The 22,682-nt window shown below is 37.5% G+C and overlaps 2 protein-coding genes across 3 annotated transcripts in view; both read left to right on the top strand.

Annotated features, from left to right (window-relative positions):
- MGST1 (microsomal glutathione S-transferase 1) overlaps positions 1–22,682 on the top strand; it is a 718,478-nt gene that overhangs the window by 97,413 nt on the left and 598,383 nt on the right. The window lies entirely within an intron of this gene.
- Positions 1,983–21,252, top strand: STRAP (serine/threonine kinase receptor associated protein). 2 transcript variants are annotated; one of them, XM_072653622.1, is made up of 10 exons: positions 1,983–2,507; positions 4,178–4,313; positions 11,866–11,947; positions 12,935–13,007; positions 14,134–14,230; positions 14,991–15,128; positions 15,975–16,111; positions 18,915–19,064; positions 19,990–20,052; positions 20,698–21,252. In XM_072653622.1, the coding sequence occupies exons 1-10, from the start codon at positions 2,396–2,398 to the stop codon at positions 20,757–20,759; spliced, it is 1,050 nt and encodes a 349-aa protein (XP_072509723.1). In that variant the 5' UTR covers positions 1,983–2,395; the 3' UTR covers positions 20,760–21,252. The 2 variants fall into 2 exon arrangements, with proteins under 2 accessions (XP_072509723.1, XP_072509722.1); XM_072653621.1 differs by having other exon boundaries at positions 19,987–20,052.

Here is a 22,682-nt window from a genome sequence, read left to right as displayed (position 1 = left end):
CCACACAAAAGATGGAGTAAGAATGGACTGGAGGGGGTCAACTGGCACTATATACAAAAGTAGTCTGTCTTGATCAGCTGAAGCCTAGATCTGAGAAAATATTAGAGTAGAGATCCCTCTTTCTCCTTAGGATTCTGCTGATTTATCAGAGACACAGCCTCTGGGAGAAAGGATGAACAATCCTGATAATCAGGGAGTGTGGTGATGAAATTGTATCAAAACTCCATTTCAAGGATCCATTTATATCAGCTCTTTTTGTGCTGCCCATCATTTGGCAAATGGCTGAAAAGGCTATGGCATATGGTTGTGATGGAATGCTATTGTGCTGTAAGAAATGATGAGCTTCAGAAAAACCTAGGAAGACATATGAATTGATGCAAAGTGAAGTGAGTAGAACTAGGAAAATACTGTACATAGTAGCAGCAACCTTATAACGTAGTCAGCTGTGAAAGACTTAGCTAGTCTGATCAACAACAGAATGATCCTAGACAATTCTAAAGGACTTCTGATGAAAAATCACCTTTTCACCTCCAGAGAGAGAACTGATGAATTCTGATTGCAGATTTGAAGTATACTATTTGCTTTCCGGTTTATGTGGAAATGTTTTGCGTGACTTCATATGTATAATAGGTATTAATTTCTTGATTTCTCAATGGATGAGGAACAGGTGGAGAGAAGGAAAGAATTTGAAACTGAAAAAAAATTTTTAAGTCTATGTCAGCACTCCATGATAAAAGCTGCTCCGGGTTGGAATCGAAGATGTAAAACTCATCAAATGGGATGATAACATAATACAAATATTTTCTGTGACTCCCTAGACTATAACTCCTTTTTCTTGCTACTCCCTTATGTGTGTTTTTTCCACCATTAGAAAGAATCTAAGCTTCCTGAGCATAGGGATGGTGTGCGTCATTCTACTTGTATTTCCAGCACTTTTGCTGTTTATCACATACCAATCGCTTTATCAATACTTTTTTTTGATTCATCTATTTATCAGAGAACCTTATGCGCCATTCATGAAGTACAGCTTGATGCTGGGGCAGGTTGAGCAGCAGCCCTGCCATCAGGCAGACAATCTGGCCCCAGACTCTTAGTGGGCATGCGACTCTGGGCAAGTCACAACCCTGTTGGTCTCAACTCCTCACCTACCACATGAGCGGAAGAAAATCCCCAAACCCCAATCTTCGCCAAGAGAACCCGACTGGGGTCACGAATCGGACAAGACCCAACGGGTCACTTCAATCCCTGCTACTCAGTTTCCTCCTCTTTAACATGAAGTAGAACAAGCCAGCTCAGCCAAGTCAAGCTCCTGGAAGGCGGGGGCTGTTCTGTTTCTGTCCTTGGGGTTCTCCACGCAGTGCCTGGCACCCAAGAAAAGCCTAATACATTTTAAAACTTAAACTAGTTGTTTTTTGCCCATGAGCGGGCAGCGCAGCAGGTGGAGAAGGAGGGGATGACTTGGAATCTCCGATCCGCCCTCCTTCGGTCCGTGCCCGCAGCCGCCCGTCTCTAAGCCTGGGCTCCTGGGAACGTCAAGGGCTTTCCAGTTCTAGATCTAGAACCTCGGGAAGAAGGTTAACAATGCGATTCCACCCACGGTTACTGTAGCTGGGGCGCTATTGTGTATACTGAAAATACAACAAAATACACGGACTCAGGTAGGAGTCGGACCGGGAGGGGACCGGAAGCAGGGCGACTGCTATTCTGGGGGACACGTGCGTCCCTAAAACTGCTCAAGTCGAGATCCAATCGGTTGAAGACGATACGGCCCCAGGGTGGCCTGGACCCCAAACGGGCGGGGCAGGAGACGCCTTTCCCGAGCGCTCGAGACAAACCGCCCCACCTGCTAGTGCCTTCACCCACTCCTTCTCTCCGGAAGGTAGAGAAAGGGAGGGCCCGGGGGGTGGGGCCAGAGGCGGGGCCTAAAGTGAGCGGCGCCAGCAGCGGGGCCGAAGCCACGCCCTTTCTACGTCGTCATTTCCAGCGACGCCCTCACGTCATCTACCGTCGTCACTTCCTGCCAGCGCCGGAGTGGACGGTGCTGGCGGCGCCCGGCTCGGCGCTCCCCTCTCCTTCTTTCCCTCCCTCCCTCCCTCCCTTCCTCCTCTTCCTCCTCCTTTTCCTCTCCCTTCCTCGGCGGCTAGAGCCCACCCCGCGCTGACCCCCCCCCCCCAACCACCCACCGGAGGCCGCTCCAGATCTCAGCGCCGCCGTCCAGCTTCCTGCCCTCCCCCTCCGCCCCAGCCCCTGTGTCGGAACCAGGCCCTTCCCGGAGCGGCCGGAGCCTTCGCCGCCCCTCGGGAGCAGCCTTCGGAGGACATCAGCGACCCCACGGCGCCTCCCTGCAGCCGTCCGCTGAGGAGGAGCCGTCCCCCCCGACCCGGCCGCCGCCGCCATGGCGATGAGGCAGACCCCGCTGACCTGCTCGGGGCACACGCGGCCTGTGGTGGATCTGGCCTTCAGTGGCATCACTCCCTACGGCTATTTCCTGATCAGCGCCTGCAAAGGTGAGCGAGGTCCCGGGCTCGGGTTGGCGCTCCTTGGCCTGGAGGCGGAAAGGAAGGAGACAGGCCGTGCGCCGGCTCCAGAGGCCTCCCCGTGCCCTTGCCCGCTTCCGGGGGACCCCGGGTTTGGCCGTGGCCCCATTTTGGGAGGCGGGCCCAGTTGCCGCCAGTCCAGATGCCCCGGCCTGGAAAGGCTGGAAATAGATTCCGAGGCTTGGGGGAGGGGTGCTGGTGTGGGGCCCTGCCAGGGAGGCCCTAGGGAGTGGGGGCTGTCCCGCTCGGTGGGGAACAGAGGAAGCCTGGAGGAGCCTCGTTTGCTGTGGGCACATGGCTAAGAATCGGCTAGGCAAACTACCTCAACTTTCTCGCCAAGTTACTTGGAACAAGTTTACAATTTGGGTTTTTTATTTTTTTTTATCTTTTATGATTTTGCCCCACTTAAAGATTACAACATGTCTATTAGTCATAGGCTAAGCTTTAGATCCTCAAAAGTCAAAGGCCTCCCCCCACTTTTTTTTTTGTATTGTAGTGTATTCACAAACTATTAAGGAAATATCGCATACATGATTTGTGGAGTCCAGGACGTAGAATCGAGGAGTCCACTTAGTGAATTTTCATACTAAAAGATGTATTAAAACTTAGGATCAAATATTTAACATTTCAGAATGGCCATAATTTTATCATAGGGGAGGACTCCTTTCATCCCAACTGGCAATAGTGAGCCCTTCCATGCTTCTCAAGAAATTTACCACCTGGGGTGGCCAACCTGATTTCTTAAGTGTGCTAATGGGCTATTAAAGGCCAGGTTAGATCTAGAGTAGACAAGTCCATGCTTTTACTGTTGTCATAATCTTGGAATGTGAAAGATTATCCCCACATCGGTAGGAGGTATTGGAGGAGAACATATGAAGAGTTGCCTCAATTTAAAATATATAGCATGAAAGCTTTTGGAAATTCTGTTTTGAAGTATAATTACCAATTTTATGTTGAATATTTTTTTCAACTTTAAAATACATTTTCAGCTGTTATCCAATTATGGTTGATAATTCTTTCTGTAATCATTTATGTTTTAAAATACTCAGTAGGTCCATATATAAATGCAAATACATTGTGATTTTTGGTTTTTTGCTGTCTTATACTTTTCATTTATTGCCTTAGGTTTTACATTTGAATTGGATGTAACAAATTAATAGTTAAGTTAATCATACCATTTATGTCTGTTTCATGATAAAAATCTTGTAATTTCTTTTTTTTTTTTTTTACAAGCTTTTGCTTTGAGAGTAGTTTTGAAGATTTGCTGGACTTCTCACATGACTTTACCTAGCTCTTTTATTTAATTGTGAGATTGGCAAATTATTTCCACAGTTACATTTTTTTTCCTTATGAGACCTCTTCCAGATAGAGGGCTCCCAGGTGAAGAACTTGTTTACTGGTGGAGATTTGGTGGCTTCTTTGTCCCAGAAAGTTGCCTGAGATGCTGAAGTGACTTGCCCAGAGACACCTAACTTCTCAGTTCCTCACACAGCTCTAAAATTAAATTATAGAGCAATTGTTTCTTCTCTGGCAGTTCATTATGTCAGTGTAATTATTGAGAACTTTTAACTCCCAAATTTTTAGGAATATAACACTGATTACTGAAACACTTATTAATCACTTTTTAAAAATTTGTTTAGATGGTAAGCCTATGCTACGCCAAGGAGATACAGGAGACTGGATTGGAACATTTTTGGGTCATAAGGGTGCTGTATGGGGTGCCACATTGAATAAAGATGCTACAAAAGCAGCTACAGCAGCTGCAGATTTTACAGCGTAAGTAAAGGCATGTTTTCTCCCTTTTAACTGTATACTTGTGAAATATGTTATGAAATATCCAAAACATTAACAAGCCATACTTTTTAATCATTCAGCAAAAATCATTGGGTCCTTTTATGTTCAAAGTACTGATATACAGTTGTAGAATTCATTGGTTCAAAAAATTTTATTTGTAAGGAAAGTGATTGGATCTGACTTTTTACTGTTTTAGAGTAGCAAGACTACTCACTTAAATGTCAACGATATAACAATGTGTTAAAGACAAAAATAGAAAGGTCCCTGCCTATAATTAGCTTAAATTTTACTAAGTAAGTAAATTATGTACACAGATAATTATAACTCAGTGCCAGAAACATTTAAGTGCTTACTCTATAGAAAGACAAAAAATCAAAGTCCCTACCTTCAAGGAGCTTTTTGTTCTATTGCAATGTTAAAACATGTACATAAGTAAACTGGAAGGAATTTTTAGAGGTAAAAAGTGTTCATAAGTTGTGATGTGGAGGTGGGGGGAGCCAGGTATCAGAAAAGGACTTGTGGAAGATTGTAGAACCTGAGCTTTGTTTAGCAGAAAGAGTTAATACAAATGAAGGAGTGAGTTTCAGATGTCAGAGGAGTGCAAAGTTTCAGAAGGGAGAAATGGAATAGCATGTGTGGGTATTATTAATTAGTATGATCAGAATAGAGGGTGTAAGAAGGACTGTAGTAGTAAATGAATCTGGAAAGGTGGAAGAAGCCAGATTCTGTAGGGCTTTAAATTCCAGCTTGGGGAGTTTATATTTTATCCTAAAAACAACAGGTAAGATTTCTCAGTAGGGCAGTGACTTGATCAGACAACTGAATCAACTTAGCTGTGAGAAAGATAAATTGGAAAGGGCAGAGAGACCAATTAAGAGGCTCTCACAGTAGTCTGGGTGAGGTAATGAGATGGCAATGAGAGACTGAGGGTAGAGAAAATGTGAGTACCAACCACAGGTGTAAGATGTTGCTAACCTTTGTTTTGAAAAAGATAGGCTGAGAGATGTTGCCATTATCTAATTCAACATAATTTTTAACTCATAAAGTTCAGTCTTTTTACTAGGAATTTTAAGTGTGTACATATAAACACAAACATACATACCCTAATATGTCTAGAATCTGATTTTGCTGTTGGAGTATATACAATTTGTCTCTAACTGAAATGTCATAGAAAAAATTACTTGAGACTGAGAGGTAGCTTGTGCTATGGTAACATAGCTGTTGTCAGGGACAGGATTTGAAACAAAAGTCCTCCAGGATAATCTGCCTCTAACATGTATGTGCCTCTAAACAACACACACATACATATACATATACACACATTTATACACATACACACTCAAATGGTTCAAATTTATGTAATTTGAAATCCTTAATTTTTTGGTAATAATTGACATAGTGTTATACGTAGGCATTTGAGGTTCACAACTCTGTAAATGTGACCCCCACATTACTTACATTTGCTCCCTTTCTATTATTTGATACTGTTAATCCCTCTTGAGCTTTAATGTTCTATTAGCTTCACTGTTACTATTCTCCCCTGATTGTTTTATTGTGTATGCTCCTCCCCTTGATCCTTATTGATTTCTTCTATCTCTGTGGCAGTCGAGCTTTGGTTTTATAAAGGAAATAGGAAAAGAATTTATTTTACATCCATCTTTGGTAGAAGAGCTCATTTGGTAAAGAATTGTTTTTCAGCAACCTAAATATGTATGATCAATAAGGTATTGTCTTTTAAACAAATTGTCAGTAAATTTGCTAATTGCAGAAACAGAAGTGTATACCTTGGCATATTGTGGTTATTTGTTACTGTCTGGTGAGGCTCACTGGACAAAAGTATGAGAACAACTTGTCTGAAGCTGTGTATACCTCCTTTTTTGGCTAGATTATATTAATTAACCTATATCTGCACACTGTGATGTCCTTGTCTGCTGTCAGTCAAGTTCAGATGATGTAGAGAGAAAAATTTTGTTCTGGTCGTGAAGAAAGCCCAATTCAGCTGTAAAATCCACAGAAGGATTTAGGTGCATAAATTTAACTTTATATTATCAGCTCTTGAGAGGTGTACTATGAGAGATGACAGTGTCAGTATGGGAGTGAAGGTATGAATGGAGAATATGGGGGCAAATATTCACAAAAAGTATTACAAATGCCAATCAGTGTTGGATTATTATCCTATAAGTTTCTGCTTTGAGAGTCAGTATATGACTCTCAATTTATTTGGTTAAATGATTATGTTGTGTTTCTGGTTCATCTAAAATAAGAGGATAAATATGTATGTTTTGAAACATGTTATTTGTCCTTCTCCTCTTCCTCCTCTGGATGTCAAGAGGACCTTGACATCAGGGAGGTGGTGCCATGTGTACGGGAATTGGATTTAAGTGAGGGAGGGCTGTGCAAAGTCACCAGCCTCACTTTCTCCTCCAGTGGCATCTGGGTGCAGTGGCCAGACACAGGTCAGGCCAACTGGAGATGGCTGCAGATGTGGTAAACCTTGGCCTTTTAAAGCTAAGGTTTTTAGCAGGTCTCAATTTGACCGAGACAAAGCCCATCAGTGACTAAAAGTAAAAAAAAAAAAAAAAAAAAAGAATTGAGGCCAAAAAATCAAATTGTGAGGAAAAGACCCTCAGGGTTTCTGACCAAAACAGAAACAATTCCTATTTACATTCACTTGGAGTCAGTTCTGGGCCAGAACAATGATCCAAGTGGAGTTTGACTTGGGACCTATCGTTGACCAAATCCATGAGAGCTTCTCTCAGTTTTTGAAACCTGTGTATGTTGTCATGAAAACCAGTTTGACATGGAAATTAAGCTGAATTTGGATTGTAAGAAAAATTTCTTTATACTTGTAGCATTTGGTGCACATTTATTGAGTTACTTGTCATCTTGTTACCCTACAGTTTTAGTACCTGTGAGACATTTGAGCCAAGTCTAGAAGCTAGATGTGTCTTATTTCAGGAAGTCTGTGTGAAACAGGGCAAGGAGAGTGGTTTTAATATAATCTGTTGTGCCTCTAAGTTTATGTAATTTTCAAAGTTAGACTGATTTTCCTAGAGTTGGGTGTGGATATTGATGGGGGAGAGGAGGGGATAAATGCAAGCTCACTTAACTGTTGAGGAATCAGATTGCTTTGCCAATATGGGAACTTTTCAAGGTTCTTTTATCTTTACTATGTTCATCACAAAAAGCAGTTGATGCTTGAGTATTTTAAAGAATAGTTTTTGGCTTTTGTTGTTGTTGAGAAAGCTTATTTGACAAACCAGTTTTTCAGGACAATTTAAAATGTATATTGAGTTGTGCCAAATGTTAGCTAAATCTGGTTGTCATGTAATGATTTCTGAGCACTCACTATGTGCCAGGCATTGTGCTAAGTGCTGGGATTAAAATGAATGGTAAAAGACAGTCTGTTCTCCCAGAGTGTTGAATGGGTGTGTGTGTGTGTCTGTGTGTGTGTGTGTGTGTGTGTGTGTCTGTGTGTCTGTGTGTGTCTGTGTCTGTGTGTGTGTGTGTGTCTGTGTGTGTGTGTCTGTGTGTGTGTCTGTGTGTGTGTGTGTGTTTAAGACATAGTCACACTTGTGCTTTAGTAAGGAAGATCAGTCTGACAGCTAACTAGAGGATGGACTGGAATGGGAGAGACTTGAGGCTGGGCCACCAACCCTAAACTTTTATAATAATAGTTCAGGTATGAGGTGATGAGAGTCATAGCAGAGAAAAAGCAGTGCCATATAGGAGAGATACATGAAGATAAAATTGACAAGACTTGGCAACAGATTGGATGTGGGGGAGGGGTAGGAGAGCTAGGAATTGAGGATGACACTTAAGTCGTAAGCCAGGGCAACTGGGAGTATTGTCTGCTCAACAGTTATAAGGAAATTAGGAAGAGGGGAAGCTTTAGGGAAAAAGATAATGAATTTAGTGTTGGACATGTTGAATTTAAGATGTCTATAGAACATCGTGTTCAAGATGTGTAATAAATAGGTGGTTGGGGAGGCTAGTCTGGTGAGGTAAGTATATATAAGATATCTGGCAAGATAAGTACATATGTGATAGTCAAATTCATGGAAACTGATGAAATCCCTAAGTGAAATAGTAAAGAGATCTACACTGATCTCTTTCCAGGCATGGAAAGACCTATCCTGATGCAGGCATGACCTGGACAAAGCATCAGCAAAGGAGATTGAGGGCTGGTCCGTCAGGTCAAAGGAGAACCAGGAGAGAGTAGTAATTGAAAATCTAGAGAGAAGAGAGTATCAATGAAAAGATGATGGATGTCAAAGGCTAACGATACTCTCCTTGAACATATAAAATGACTACAACGTATGCCACTTGTTTTATTTGTAACTTTTGCAGTTGGATTGTTAAATGGAGTGACAAGTATGTGAAGTAGTTTGCAGTGAGTGAAAAGCTAAGGGGACAGACAGACACATGCTTAGACTTAGTCACCAGCTCAAGTTGGTTTGTTTAAAGATAAAACATTCTTAAAGAACAACTTTCTTATAAGTTCCAAATGTTCCCCTCTCCCCTTCCCAGGAGGGCAAGCAATCTGATGTAGGTTATACACGTACAGTCATGTAAAACATTGCCACATTAGTCATGTTGTGAAAGAAGAAACAGAACAAAAGAAAAAAAAACACCAAAAAACCGTACCATATTGAAAATAGTATGCTTTGATCTGCATTCAGACTTCCATCAGTTCTTTCTCTGGATATGGATAACATTTTCTATATTGAGTCTTGGAATTGTGTTGGATCATTGTATTATTGAGAAGAGCTACGTCAGTCATAGTTGATCATCACACAGTGTTGGCTGTTATTGTGTACAGTGTTCTCCTGGTTCTGCTGTCTTCACTTGGCATCAGTTCATGTAAGTCTTTTCTAGGTTTTTCAGAAACCATCCTGATCATCATTTCTTATAGCATAGTAGTATTCCATTACATTCATGTACCACATCTTGTTTAGCCATTCCTCAGCTGATGGGCATCCTCTCAATTTCCAGTTCTTTGCCACCCCAAAAAGAGCTGCTATAAAAATTTTTGTAGGTTTTTTCCCTTTTTTATTTTTATCTCTTTGGAATATAAATTTTGTAGTGGTGTTGCTGGATCAAAAGGTATGCACAGTTTGGTTGCCCTTTGGGCGCAGTTGCAAATTGCTCTCCAGAATGATTGGATCAGTTCACATCTCCACTGGGTGTCTTAGTGTCCCAGTTTTCCCACTTCCTCTCCAATACTTATTTCCTTTGCTGTCATGTTAGCCAATCTGATAGGTGTGAAGTAGTACCTCACAGTTGGTTTAATTTGCATTTCTTTAATCAATAGTGATTTAGAGCCTTTTTTCATTTGAATATAGATAGCTTTGATTTCTTCATCTGAAAACTTGCCTGTTCATATCCTTTGACCATTTATCAACTGGGAAATGACTTGTGTTCTTATAAATTTGACTCAGTTCTCTATATATTTGATAAATGAGGCCTTTATCAGAGATACTTGCTATAAAAATTGTTTCCCAGCTTTCAGCTTTCCTTCTAATCTTGGTTTTGTTTGTGCAGAACCTTTTTAATTTAATGTAATCAAAATTGTTTGATCATAAATTTTTCCTTTCTCCATAAATCTGACAGGTAAATTATTCCTTGCTCTCCTAATTTTCTTATGGTATCACCCTTTAAAGACATTTTTTTTTTAAAGGACTGTTCTAGGGAATGAGATTCTTTGATATCTGCATTCCATCTATTTTAAAGAGGGATGCATTTCTACTAGATGATAAACCTGTACATATTCTGAGTTCTAATTTAATTAAAATCTTTTTGGGCTAGTTAGGTTTCCTTCTTCATTGACAGCAAACATATCATAAGTACCTAGAGGGTGCTGTGCGAAGTACCTCCATACAGAAAGGCATGAGAGGGTGGTCTTTTGGAATCTTACAGTGCTGTTAAGGAGACAAAAAGTTTGCATAAATTGATTTAACAAAAACAACTCACAGTAACCTCTTTATTTTTTTGTCTTTTGTCAAATTCTGCTTTGAAAAAGTAACTTGTATGTATTTCTCATTTCCAGTATTTGTTAGTAAGCTTGAGGTGACAGTAGTTATCTTTCCATTGCTAGCACTTAAAAGAATCATTGATTTTGTACATTTTTCAGCTTTCAAGGGGTCCTCAGATACTGTGTAGCCTGACCTCACTTAAAGATAAGAAAATGAGCCCCTTAGTAATTAAGTGGTCTTCCTAGGTTACTGAGGACTAGAACACAAAGTTCTCTTAACTTGTAATAGAATAATTTTACCTATTCCTCCTCAATAAAGGAGAGAAGTGTCATGGACAATTTAAATAATAAATGTAGTTGATTTCAGATGTGTGTGTATTTTTAAATGGTAAAGTCATGGAATTTTAAAGCCAGAAGAGACTCATTAATCAAGTATTTACTCAATACCTACAAACAGGTTCTGTTTGAGTATATAAAGGGATCTGAATTCAAAGTCAGAAACTGGACTTAGATCCCAGATCTGCCACTTATTTGTGTAATGACTAGACAAGTCACTTAAAATATCTGGGCATTGGTTTCCTCATCTATAATATTAAGTGGTTTTCCTGAATGATCTTCAAGATACTCTCATCTTTAAATTCTAAGGAATCATTTCTCTGGGGCTCAGTTTTAATTTTTTCTTCCTTAGTAAAATGATAATCATTAAGACTATAGATTTAGTATATAGATATAGAACCTCTTAAGAGGTTTGGCCTCTTATTTTCCTTAAAGTTGGGCTAGGTGATATCCTAATTTATAATTCTAAATGAAAGATACATTTCCTTTCCTTAAGAAACTCATTCTAATTGAGGTACAAAAATTATTAGACCACATCGGTCATCAGCATCCTATTACATGTCAGGCACTATAGGAATGCAAAGAAAGAAGTTATACACTCCCTGCCTTGAAGGAGCTTACCTGTTGCTCATAAGTATATTTGGCTGTGCCTGAAATTCAGAGAATTCAGAGTTCAAAGCAAATAATAAAAACAATTCTATAATGATATATTTAGGAAGAATTTGAACTCCTATAACTAACTTCTCATTCAGTGAACTCTCAAATTAGCTAAAGTGCCGATCTAAACTGATTTGTTCTCTTTCTAAAATAAAATAAATTTATTTGTGTGGCTTGCTTGTGTTTGCTTGTTCTAGAAGGTCTTTGTTAGTATATAAGCCTGAGAATATAGAGTACTCAAATCCTTTACCTTCCAGATCCTGCGTTGGCTAGAAGAACCAATAGATAAGGTGATAAAGTTCACAGAGAAATTAAAATCAGTATCTTTCATCTTACTCCCATCCATATCTGAGATTAAGAGAGTCTGTGGGTACTTTAGGATGCCAGTAAAAATCCATACTGCTAATAAGGTGCTGTTATGGTTTGGTTGACCATTTATATCCTGTGTTAGTTTGATGCCTTATTGTTTTGTCTTCATTTCACATTCATATCAATTTATAGTAAGTCATCAAATTTATTCTATCATACAATTCATCTATTTATTTATTTATTTATTTATTTTTAAAGCAAAGTGTGGGATGCTGTTTCAGGAGATGAACTGATGACCTTGGCTCATAAACACATTGTCAAGAGTGTGGATTTCACTCAGGTATGTTAATGTAGTTTTATTATAAGGACTTAGATAACCACTATCAGAGAGTAGATCATTGATTTGTCTTTAACATGTTTTTAAAGGAATGAGTTTCATTTTTATTTATTTATTTTTTTGGAGGCGGTTGGGCTTAAGTGACCTGCTTAGGGTCACACAAATAGTAAGTTTCTGAGGTCAGGTTGAACTGGGATCCTCCAGCCTCCAGGCCTGGTGCTCTGTCCACTACACCACCTAGCTGCCCCGTTTTTCTGCACACATGGCTAAATTTAGGCTTTTAATCTAAAACTTCAAAAAAAGAAAGGGATGGTGGTGGTATATTAAATTTAACATGCTTTCCCAAAACTGCCTTGTGTATCTATTGTCATAATTTTTTTGGTTTTCAAGATTTCGTTTTTTTCTTTGCTCTTTTCTTTTCTGTGTTTTATCACTATCACAACTCCCCAACTCTTCCCCTATAACTTCCTTCTCCCTGTTTCCCTTTTCCTTCTCACATCCCCAACCCATTCCTGCAGACCTGGCCAGTTAGAAACCCTGCCTTATAGCAAGAATAGTCAAGCAAAACCAAACTAAACATTACCTGGGTCAGATATTTGTTTTTAAAACCTTTTTTAAAAACTCTGGTGATTTTCTTTGATGCCCTTGAACAGTAAATCTCTAGCAAGACCATGATGCTTGGAGAAACTGGCCTGAGTATTTTTTAAATGTAAAGTGACAAGAGATTTGGGGCCTGAGCAAAAGGGTGTTGAGAAGGAGCCAAGGGTAAGGCCAGCAATAAGATTTTCATATGTTACTTTGGGAAAGGAAACATACCTGGAAGGTTTAAAAGAGCAACACTGTTGACATTCCCTCTTGACTTGGGCATCAGTTGCAACCACCTATGACTTTTATAACTTTTGATTTTGAGAAGCTTAATGTTAAATGTTAACTTACATGATGAATCTTTTAAAAATCTATTAATATTTTACTTGTATTTTTTTTCCCCAGGATAGCAACTATCTGTTGACAGGTGGACAGGATAAACTCTTACGCATATATGATTTGAACAAATCTGAAGCAGGTAAGTCTTCTTTTGATGTGATTTAATAGCAACTAAAGCCAGGAAGAATTTGGTCTGTGTGCATTATTCATTCAGGAACAATGGGCTTCTTTAAATTAGAGATTTTTATATTCCTTTAGAGGAGGAACCTAACCTATTCCCAATAAGTAACATTGTTGTGAAATAATAGACACTTAATAAATGCTTATTGAATAAGCCAGGGTGATCGGGGGATGGAATGGTCTTCAAATAGTTGAAGGACTGTAAAAAAATTATCCCTTTTTTGCTTGACTTCAGTGTGTAGAACTAGAACAAGTGGTGTAGACCTCTACTTGGAATTAAGTCCCTGTAAGATAAAAATTTCCTGATAATGGAAAATGCAAGTTTGATGGTGCTAGAATTCCTTAGGCCAAGGCTTAATTTACTAGTTCTCAAGGTTGTCATAGGTAGAAGTCATGCTTTGATTAGGTGCTTCTGTGCTCCCTTCTAACTTTGTGATTCTGTGATCTCCTTAGTGATAAGTAGAACTTGTCACAAGAATGAGAGAGAGAGAGAGAGAGAGAGAGAGAGAGAGAGAGTGTGTGTGTGTGTGTGTGTGTGTGTGTGTGTGTGTGTGTGTGTGTGTGAGAGAAATTTAAGGATTGCAGATTTTGAGCCAAAAGGGATCTTATAGGTCATCAAATAAAACCCCCCTTCATTTTAGAGATGAGGAAACAGACACAGACAAAGTTTCCCACTATCATATAGTTATTAATTCCTTGAGGTGACATTTGAGGGTTGAGGCCAGTGGTTCTTCCTGACTCCGAGTCCAGTATTCTTGTTAGTATACCACTCTTCTTCAAATACTCATCACATATCTAGTATTAAATAGGCTTTATATAGAATAGTGAAGACAAGTACTTATGAGTTATTAACTGTAGATTAATTTAGAAAGTATTATTAGCCTGACCTGTGTAATCAGTATGATTGCTAGTTTTGTAATTCTAGAGAAGTTGCTTAACTTTTCTCTAAGCCTAAAGATAGGATACTTTTACTACCTACCTCATGGAGTTATTTTGAGAAATATTTTACAAATAAATGCTGTATAAATGTGTATTTGCAGAAATATCAATTCCTTTTCCTACTTAATATTTCTTCTGATTTTAAGAACCTAAGGAAATAAGTGGTCACACCTCTGGTATTAAAAAAGCTTTGTGGTGCAGGGATGATACACAGATTCTTTCAGCTGATGACAAAACTGTCCGGTAAGTAATCTCTAGAGTTAAAATTTGTGTGTATATAATACATATATTGTGTGTGTAACTCAGAGTAGTTTGTGTTCCTTGTAGTCTTTTGTTTTATTGTGTGTATTTAAAAATATTTTAACAGTGAGATCTATACCTTCATCAGTGTCAGAGGAATCTGTGTGGGTCTATGACATAAAAAAGTTAAGAAAGCCCCCTGTAAAGAATTATTTTTCATGGTTTTATTTCTTTTGTTTAAATTCAGACCTCATATTCTGTTAAATACTTTTGTTTGACTTTTAACCTCAAGACTTCAGGTTCCTCACACCTGATTGTAGACTATAAAGAAAAGAAAACTATGGGGAAATTTATCTGTTTAGAATTTTTTACTCATTTTTGAGTGATTGGATGGAGAAGTTTCTCATCAGGTTGAGAACAATATTGCTTTTATATTTATTTTTTGAGTAACTGAGTAATAATAAAAGCTTAGCTTTGTAGTTTCTTGTTTAGTCATTTGAAAAAGGTTAGGATTCAGTTGTATTGTCAGGAGTGTAGGTTAGTTCACTTTACCAAAAGTTGAATAAATTATATGACATGATAATGCAGATTTGGTATTTGTAAGGAACCTAAAATGTTATAAGTTTGAATCTTATCATATAGTTATTACGCTAGGGGTTATGATTGTGCCTTACTGATAACTTTGATCTGTTTCTCTAAATCTTATCTGAGTTTTCTGTCACCTTCCCTCCCCCCCCCCCCCCCCTTTTTTTCCCCATTATAGCCTCTGGGATAGAGCGACAATGACAGAAGTAAAGTCTCTAAATTTTAGTATGTCAGTTAGCAGCATGGAATATATTCCTGAAGGAGAGATTCTGGTAATAACCTATGGGAGATCTATTGCTTTTCATAGTGCAGCAAGGTATGTCACATTAATAATGCTTTTTTTGTATTTTCCTTTAAAGAAATTTGGTGACTTGGAATTGTAATTTTTGTCTAAAGTTTCAAAATAATATATTTTCAAAATGACTAAACTGTTTTGCTTTCACATGCAATCTTTGGGGCTCATTTCTTGTAGAACATGGCTCATGTTCCTCATTTTTTAAAATGAGTATTTTTTTACTTATTTAATTTTTAACTCATTCTTAGTTACTATTTGATAGGTACTATGTTACTTAGTTACCATTGTGAACATGTTCTCTACCTTATTTAAATCTTTTGTGATTTTAAAAACTTAGCTTTGATTTTACTTCATTTGCATAAACTCTTAACACACCAAGTATATCACTAGCAAATTTATTTGGATGTTTTATATTCTTCTGTTTCTCATATTTTTCTATTAACAATGAAACATTATGCATGTACTTACCACAACTGCCAGGCCAACTTTGAAAATTTTTGTAGAGCCAAGTTGTTTCAGTATTCATACTGTGATTATTTCTCCACTGTTTCCACGTGCCACACTGGAAAATTCATGTCAAAACTCTATAGTCACAGTTTATGGAGATTTCTATTTGGTTTTGCTTTTTAGACCATAGAACTCAAGTTTCTGTTTTACAGTTTTGATTATCATATGCCAGCACAATACTTTCTTGGCCTTGCACTTTGGTATGGGTAATACTTTTCTGTTTGTTTTTTTTAATCAAGAATAATTTCATTGACAACTTGCATTTGAGAAAAAAATCTGATTAGCTACAAAAACATTTGTTCTTCACATAAAGTTTTTTCTTTGTATATGTTGATTTAAACGTTTTTCTTTCCTTTTTAGTCTGGAGCCAATTAAATCCTTTGAAGCTCCTGCTCCCATCAATTCTGCATCACTTCATCCTGAGAAGGAATTTCTTGTTGCAGGTGGTGAAGATTTTAAACTTTATAAATATGATTATAATAGTGGAGAAGAGCTAGGTGAGTAATCTTTTTTGAAAAAAAAAATTGTGATTATGTTGTATTTTTAAAAAATATATGTGAATAGAGTGCCAGAGCTGGATTCAGGAAGAACTGGGTTAGTGTCTGGCCCCAGATACTGACTTTGTGACCCTGGGCAAGTCACTTAATCCTGTTTGTCTCAGTTTCCTCATCTTTAAAATGAACTGGAGAAGGAAATGGCAAATCAGTCCAGTATCTTTGCCAAGAATACTCCAGTTGCATTCATGAAGAGTTGGACACAACTGAATGACTGAACAGCAACAAAAATATGTATATGAACAATTATATATACATACATAAGCACACACGTACACATATATATTTATAAAACTGTCTAATTTATACAGAGTTGTAATTAGTTGAAAACATGTATAGAGATGGCATTGCCAGGTAACTGAAGCTTACTTTTTAAAATGCCAGTGCATTTTTGATTTTTGCCATTTTGAATGGAAATCTTTATTAAATAGATGGCATATTTTCTTAAATTCATAGTGCTGCTTTCTTAAATAAAATATGCCAAACATAATTTCACCTTTTTTTTTTTAAGTTAGAATTAAAGAGGCAGCATATTATAGTGGGAAAGCTGTAGACTTGGAATCAGAAATTACTTGATCAAATCCCTCCTCTAATAACAGTTATGTTACCTTGTATAAGTCCTTTAACCTGACTGAGCCTCGGTTGTCTCACCATTAAAAGGGGGGCAAAAGCAGATTGTGCTTAGTGACCTGTAAGGTTCCAGTTCTCTCCTGTGATCATCATTGTGAACATTATACAGTGCTATGTCCTTATGGTCCATTCCACTGTGTGGATAGGGGTAGGGAGACCGTACACAAGGACAAGCAGTAGATTTTATACCTGTACTAAAGGATTCTAAATCACATTGCTTTTCTCAGCTATTTAAATTTTGGCATTATTTTTTTTTCTGTTGAACTATAACTGCTTGCTGCTGTCAACACATCTTTTTCTAGTACTCCATTTGCCTCATCAAAGTTGTTACAATTGCATATAAAATAAGAATGAATGGATTCTAAGAACTATTCTATTAATATGGTATAGGAAGTTGAGTTGGGTGAACATTATTAGCATTCTTTTTGTTCGCTCAGAATCTTTTTGTGCTTCTTATTTTCAGGTAGTTTAGGGTATTCAGTTAGAGACTTTTACATACATAAAGTATTAATGTGTTATCACATAGGTTTTTAGTTAGTGTCAGTTTGGGAATTAGGATCTCTTACATATTTTGGATTCTGATGTTACTTTTATTTTCTGGACAACACATTAATTAAAAATGGAGGTACGAGGATTTTCTCAAATATGGGACCAAATTGGATGTGACTTCACGAATGAAAGTTCCCATCTCAGATTAAATTTTGCATGTATTTTAAAAAGTTTAGGTAAGGCTGATTTGTCCAGTTTTGAATCCCATGTAGTTCCAGATAATTGAGTGTAAGAAGTCATAATTGTGTCTTGTTGACTTTGTCTTTTTCTTCACTTAAGAATTTTATATTCAGTATGGACTGATTGTATCATTTGCTTATCACCTTACATGTCTTTCTTTGATACTTTTGTACTTTCATTACAAGGGTGGACATAGAACAGGGAAAAGCACAAATTAATAGTTGGACTTTATTCTCATTCTGGAGTAGGTATCACAAAATTTTTCCTTTCCCATGTTATGATTACTATGGGATAAGTTCATATGGCATTTAGTTGTTTTACTATTGATTTTTATTTTCTTGAATTTACGTTATGGTTTTTACTTCTATTTATCATTTTATCTCAGGGTATAGATTAAGAAATGAAATTACCAAAAGGTTTTGATTTGTCCAAGTAGGTCTCACCTTGGAGCCTGTATTTCCAGTGTTCCTGCTGATTTTGCCATTTACTGCTGTGTTGTAAAGAAAGAAGGGGGAACTTTTTGGTTCTGAGTATTTATATGGCTGGGTCAACGTTTTGTGAATAAAAAAATTCATTCAGCAATCATTTGAGTGCCTGCTGTGTACAAAGTAACATGCCAGGTTAAAGTTGAATAAGATTCTCAGTCCTAAAATAAAATGTAAACCGCTGTGGATTGTGTACTTACTATCATCTTGGTGAGATCAGTAGGGGTAGAAGAGGGTTCTTAAGTCTCTGAGATTGAGCAAAACAAGGACAGGAACATCTGTGTAAGTAGGGAAAAGTTAGGAAAGGGCCCATGTTAGGAAATAAACAAAACTTCTGTGTGCTTAAATGACTGAAACTGTCAGGATTACTATATGCTGAATTTATTTCCTGTTAGCCTATTCCTCACTAGACTCAGAGACAGAAGTAGAGGACTAATCTTAATTTTTGTTAGAGGAGACCCAGAGTTGGTCGAGTCTTGAAATGAGAAAATTGAAGGCTTTCCCTTTTGGATCATTGTTAGAATTTGTTTCCTTGTACCTGGATGTTAATCTGAAAGATCAGGAATAGAGAGGTCCTAGAACTGAAACTGTTAACAAACATTTAGATTCACATTCTTTCCTATCAAGTATTGTTACCCACTCCCCTGTGGGAGGTAGAACTACATGTTTTGTTTTTTGGTTAGGGTTAGTCAGAAGCTCTTGTACCTCTAGTCTGAAAATAAGAGTCTTCAGAAAGAAACAGTGTACAGCTGTCAGCAGCTTTGTTTGTAGAGTATAAAAATAGTATTTGTAGGTTTTTAAATTGGCTTAGTGAAAACCCAGCTGTATACTTGTAAAAGCTTCTCTTCCTAGATGTCGATTGTTGCCTGTTGACTTAACTAACCAAATGTTTCTTCTTTCAGAATCCTACAAGGGACACTTTGGTCCTATTCACTGTGTGAGGTTTAGTGCTGATGGAGAACTATATGCTAGTGGTTCTGAGGATGGGACATTGAGATTATGGCAGACTGTGGTAGGGAAAACATATGGCCTTTGGAAATGTGTGCTTCCTGGTAAGAAATTTTTTTGAAATTTTTTGACATTAAATGTCCCAGCTTTTTGTAGTAAAATAGGTTATTAGAATAGAACTAATGCACCTTCATTATTTTAAAAAGTAAATGGGGATAGGGAGTCTCCCACTTGTTCTAACCTGTTTTTGTACATTTTTCTATAAATTAACCACATAATGGCATAAAGTAGAAAGATAGAGAATTAAAAATCGTTCACTTAATGATACATTTTTTTAATTGCTCTATTGTAGGACCATATAAACCTGTTTAGGGGTGTGTGTGTGTGTCTGTGTGTCTGTGTCTGTGTCTGTGTGTGTCTGTGTCTCTAAAATTTACTAGTACTATCTTAGACTATATCACTATTCAGAGTTATCCTAATTGAATATTGGGTAAACGTAAGATCCTTTTGGACTCAAAAACTGACCATGCGTGTCAAGGTGCTTAATTATTGCTCCCAAAATAGCTGTGACCAACTAGATGGTACAGTGGGTAAAGCACCAGGCCTGGAGTCAGGAAGATTCGTCTTTCTGAGTTCAAATCGGGCTTCAGACATTTACTAGTTGTGTGACCTTGGACAAGTTGCTTAACCAACCCTGCTTGCCTCAGTTCCTCATCTGTCAAATAAGCCAGAGAGGGAAATAGCAAACTCTTTCCCTCTTTGCCAAGGAAACCCCAAATGGGGTCACAGAGAATTGGACCCAACTGAAAGATAACAAAAATAGTTGTCTGAGGGGAAGGCATCATCTGTACTATTTTTAATTCTTCAGCAACAAGAACTACTCATCTGTTTTGTTTGTAACATTTCATCACAAAGCTTTATAGGACACAGTTTTGTCTAATGTTCTTGTTCAAAAGATAACATAAAATTCTTGTGACCAATAATTAATTTTAGGATTATTTAATACTTAAAATTTTGTTTCCATAGAAGAAGAGGGTGGAGAGCTAGCAAAACCGAAGATCAGTTTTCCAGAGACAACAGAAGAGGAGCTAGGTATTACTTTAATTTATTTTAATTGAATCAAATGCTTTATTAGAGTTAGTAAGATGTTGAACACCACTGAAGCTATGTGATTAAAGTTCATAATTAGATGGAGAATTCTGAGGATTGAACATTTAAATTTACATTAAACTTAAAACTTTTAAATATCTTAGAGCAGCATTCTTTGCTTGTAAATGAGTAAGTATATGAACATTGTCAACTGGATGATTAGCTAAGTGGATTTACAACTGACTTAGGGTTAAGGTGGGTGTCATGCTGGACAGAAATATTTATTGAGGTACACCTAAGTGTGCTCTGTCCTCAGTCCTGTTCAACCTCTTTGTCATTAACTTGGATGAAGACAGAGAATTTGCATTTGCAAGTGGTGCTAAGCTTGGTGGGGTAATTAAGATGTTGAATGACTGAATTAGGATTCACAAAGAGCTTGACAAACTAGAGTAATGAGCTGAATCTTAAGATGAAATTTAATAGCAACAAACATGAAAGTCCCATATTTTGGTTTGTGTATCAAGATGTTGGTGTGTCTTGAATTCTAAAATTTTTAATGATTCTGAATGAATTTAAATCTTTAAAATCACTTGTATAAACTTGTGTATATAATGTTAAGAACTTAAGTTGTTTTCTTTGTCGTTGCAGAAGATCTTGGCTCAGAAAACTCAGATTCCATCTATAGTTCAACTCCTGAAGTGAAGGCCTGAGCACCTGGCATATGCCACAGATGTTATGCCACATGTGGACTAAAACAAGCAGCAATTAGCAGGAGCCTTACAGAGTTACCCTCTACGTAAGGCATACTTGGGCAGTAAGTGATGGGGTATGTGACAGCTCCATCGTTGGAACTAGCTTGGTGTTGTCTCTAAGTGCAAACTATGAGAATATCAAAAAATGGCGGGTAGAATTGTGCTCATTTAGTCCACTATCCTACTGCCTTTTTGAATGAATATGTGCAAGCCAACATCCAATTTCTCCTATTTCAATTAGATTTCTTGTAGCCATTTTACTTTATTATGGAGAAAAAAAAAATGTAATGGCCTATTTTACTTTTTTTTTCTGAAGTCAGAAAGACTTTTGCTTTAGTTGTAAAGAAGGGAGTACATGATAAAGTATTCAGTTTGATTTCTCTTTCATTGTACACTGCTTCTGAACATCTAATTGTTTTCAGTTGTCTAAATAAAATGCCTCTACAATGGTCTCGTGTTTTGGTTATTGTGGGGGGAAATGTGAGTTTCAGAAATAAAGAATGAATAGTTACCCTTTTCTCTTCAGTGTATTTTAAATACATTTCTATTTAACCAGGATCAAAGTAGTGGTTGTGTGTTTTTCAAATTTTTGATTATAGATGACCATTTTTATTTAGTGATTTTTTTTTTATGAAAGTTATTGATAAAGGTTTGAATGGACAACTTTTCATAGAATAAGTTTTGTGTACCATTTTGGGTGAAGGAACAAAACTTCATTCTCAAGGGCTACATTAAACCTATTCACAGATGAGGAAAATAAAGGTTCTTTCAAAGAAAATGATGTTTTATATAAGGAGTTTAGGTTTAGAGGTAAAAGGGACCAGAGGTTATGTAGCCCAACTTCGCATTTTATAAATGAGGAAACTGAGGCCCAGAGAAGTTAAGAGAATTTGATTGAGTAAAGTGAAGTCTTAAAAGGCTTTTCTGCAGCAGGGTGTTTCCACATATGCTAAGATCGCAGTACCTCAGTAAACAGCCTAAAGGGACAATTCAAGCAGTGAGATGACAAGGGAGCCATAAAATGAGTCTTTCCCACAGGTGTTAGTCATGAAAAATGCTCCAGACAGGGTCTGAATGGAAGGAACCTCTATATACTGCTGTTCCAACATATTTTTCTTAGAGAATTTTGTGCTGAGTTCATCAAGCCCTCAAAAATAGAGACCATGACTATTAAAAAGCAGTTGGCAATCTGCATATGAAATGTTAAATGGAAGGAAGGTGGCTTATTAGCTTTTGAGTTAGCAGAATCTCAGGAGAGATCTGGCTTGTTAAGTCTGACCCATAACTTAATGAAAATCATTAAACTTCTCTGAGTGATTATCCAGATTTTAGTTTTAAGATCTTTTATGAGGATGGATCCTATCAGCTGGAGGTATGCCTCTGCATTTTTACCTTGTTCTAATTATTAGGAGGTTGTTACTGCACTGGAAAGAATGAGTCAGGAGACCTGGGTTCAGATCTTTCACATTTCCTGTGTGACCTGGATTATCAGTTAAGGAAATGAGCCTTAAGAGATTATAAATATTACAAAGCAAATGGAGTAAATGTCCAACCCACTCAAATCTGTTAATGAACACAGATAAGTAGTGTACTTGTGTTTGCCTCTTTACATTTTTTATCCATTACTATTTCATCTGGGATAAAGTCTTCTAGGAATTGCAAATTTTCTCTAGGAGAAACATTACCAGTTCCTCCAATAGAATCTCATGTGGTATTATCTTGAAATCCTTTGATATCTTTGTCACCCAGGTTTGGATAGTCAGCCGCTTTTAAGTGTTTTTGGAGCGTAATTCTCCAAATATTTTAATTAGGACAGAATTCATCATGAATCTTGTCTCTCAGTCCTGGCCGTTATGTCTTACACAGTTGAAGATTTATTTT

This window comes from Notamacropus eugenii, chromosome 3, assembly GCF_028372415.1.
Source record: "Notamacropus eugenii isolate mMacEug1 chromosome 3, mMacEug1.pri_v2, whole genome shotgun sequence".
NCBI classification, from domain to species: domain Eukaryota; kingdom Metazoa; phylum Chordata; class Mammalia; order Diprotodontia; family Macropodidae; genus Notamacropus; species Notamacropus eugenii.
The sequence above is the reverse complement of the archived record's forward strand: the minus strand, read 5'-3'. Positions and strand labels throughout refer to the sequence as shown.

Excerpts from the sequence above, each read along its gene's own strand:
- STRAP (XM_072653621.1), top strand. The coding sequence starts at position 2,396 with ATGGCGATGAGGCAGACCCCGCTGACCTGCTCGGGGCACACGCGGCCT. Across the intron at positions 14,231-14,990 it reads GCTGATGACAAAACTGTCCG|CCTCTGGGATAGAGCGACAA; the intron begins GTAAGTAATCTC and ends TCCCCATTATAG. Across the intron at positions 15,129-15,974 it reads GCTTTTCATAGTGCAGCAAG|TCTGGAGCCAATTAAATCCT; the intron begins GTATGTCACATT and ends TTTCCTTTTTAG.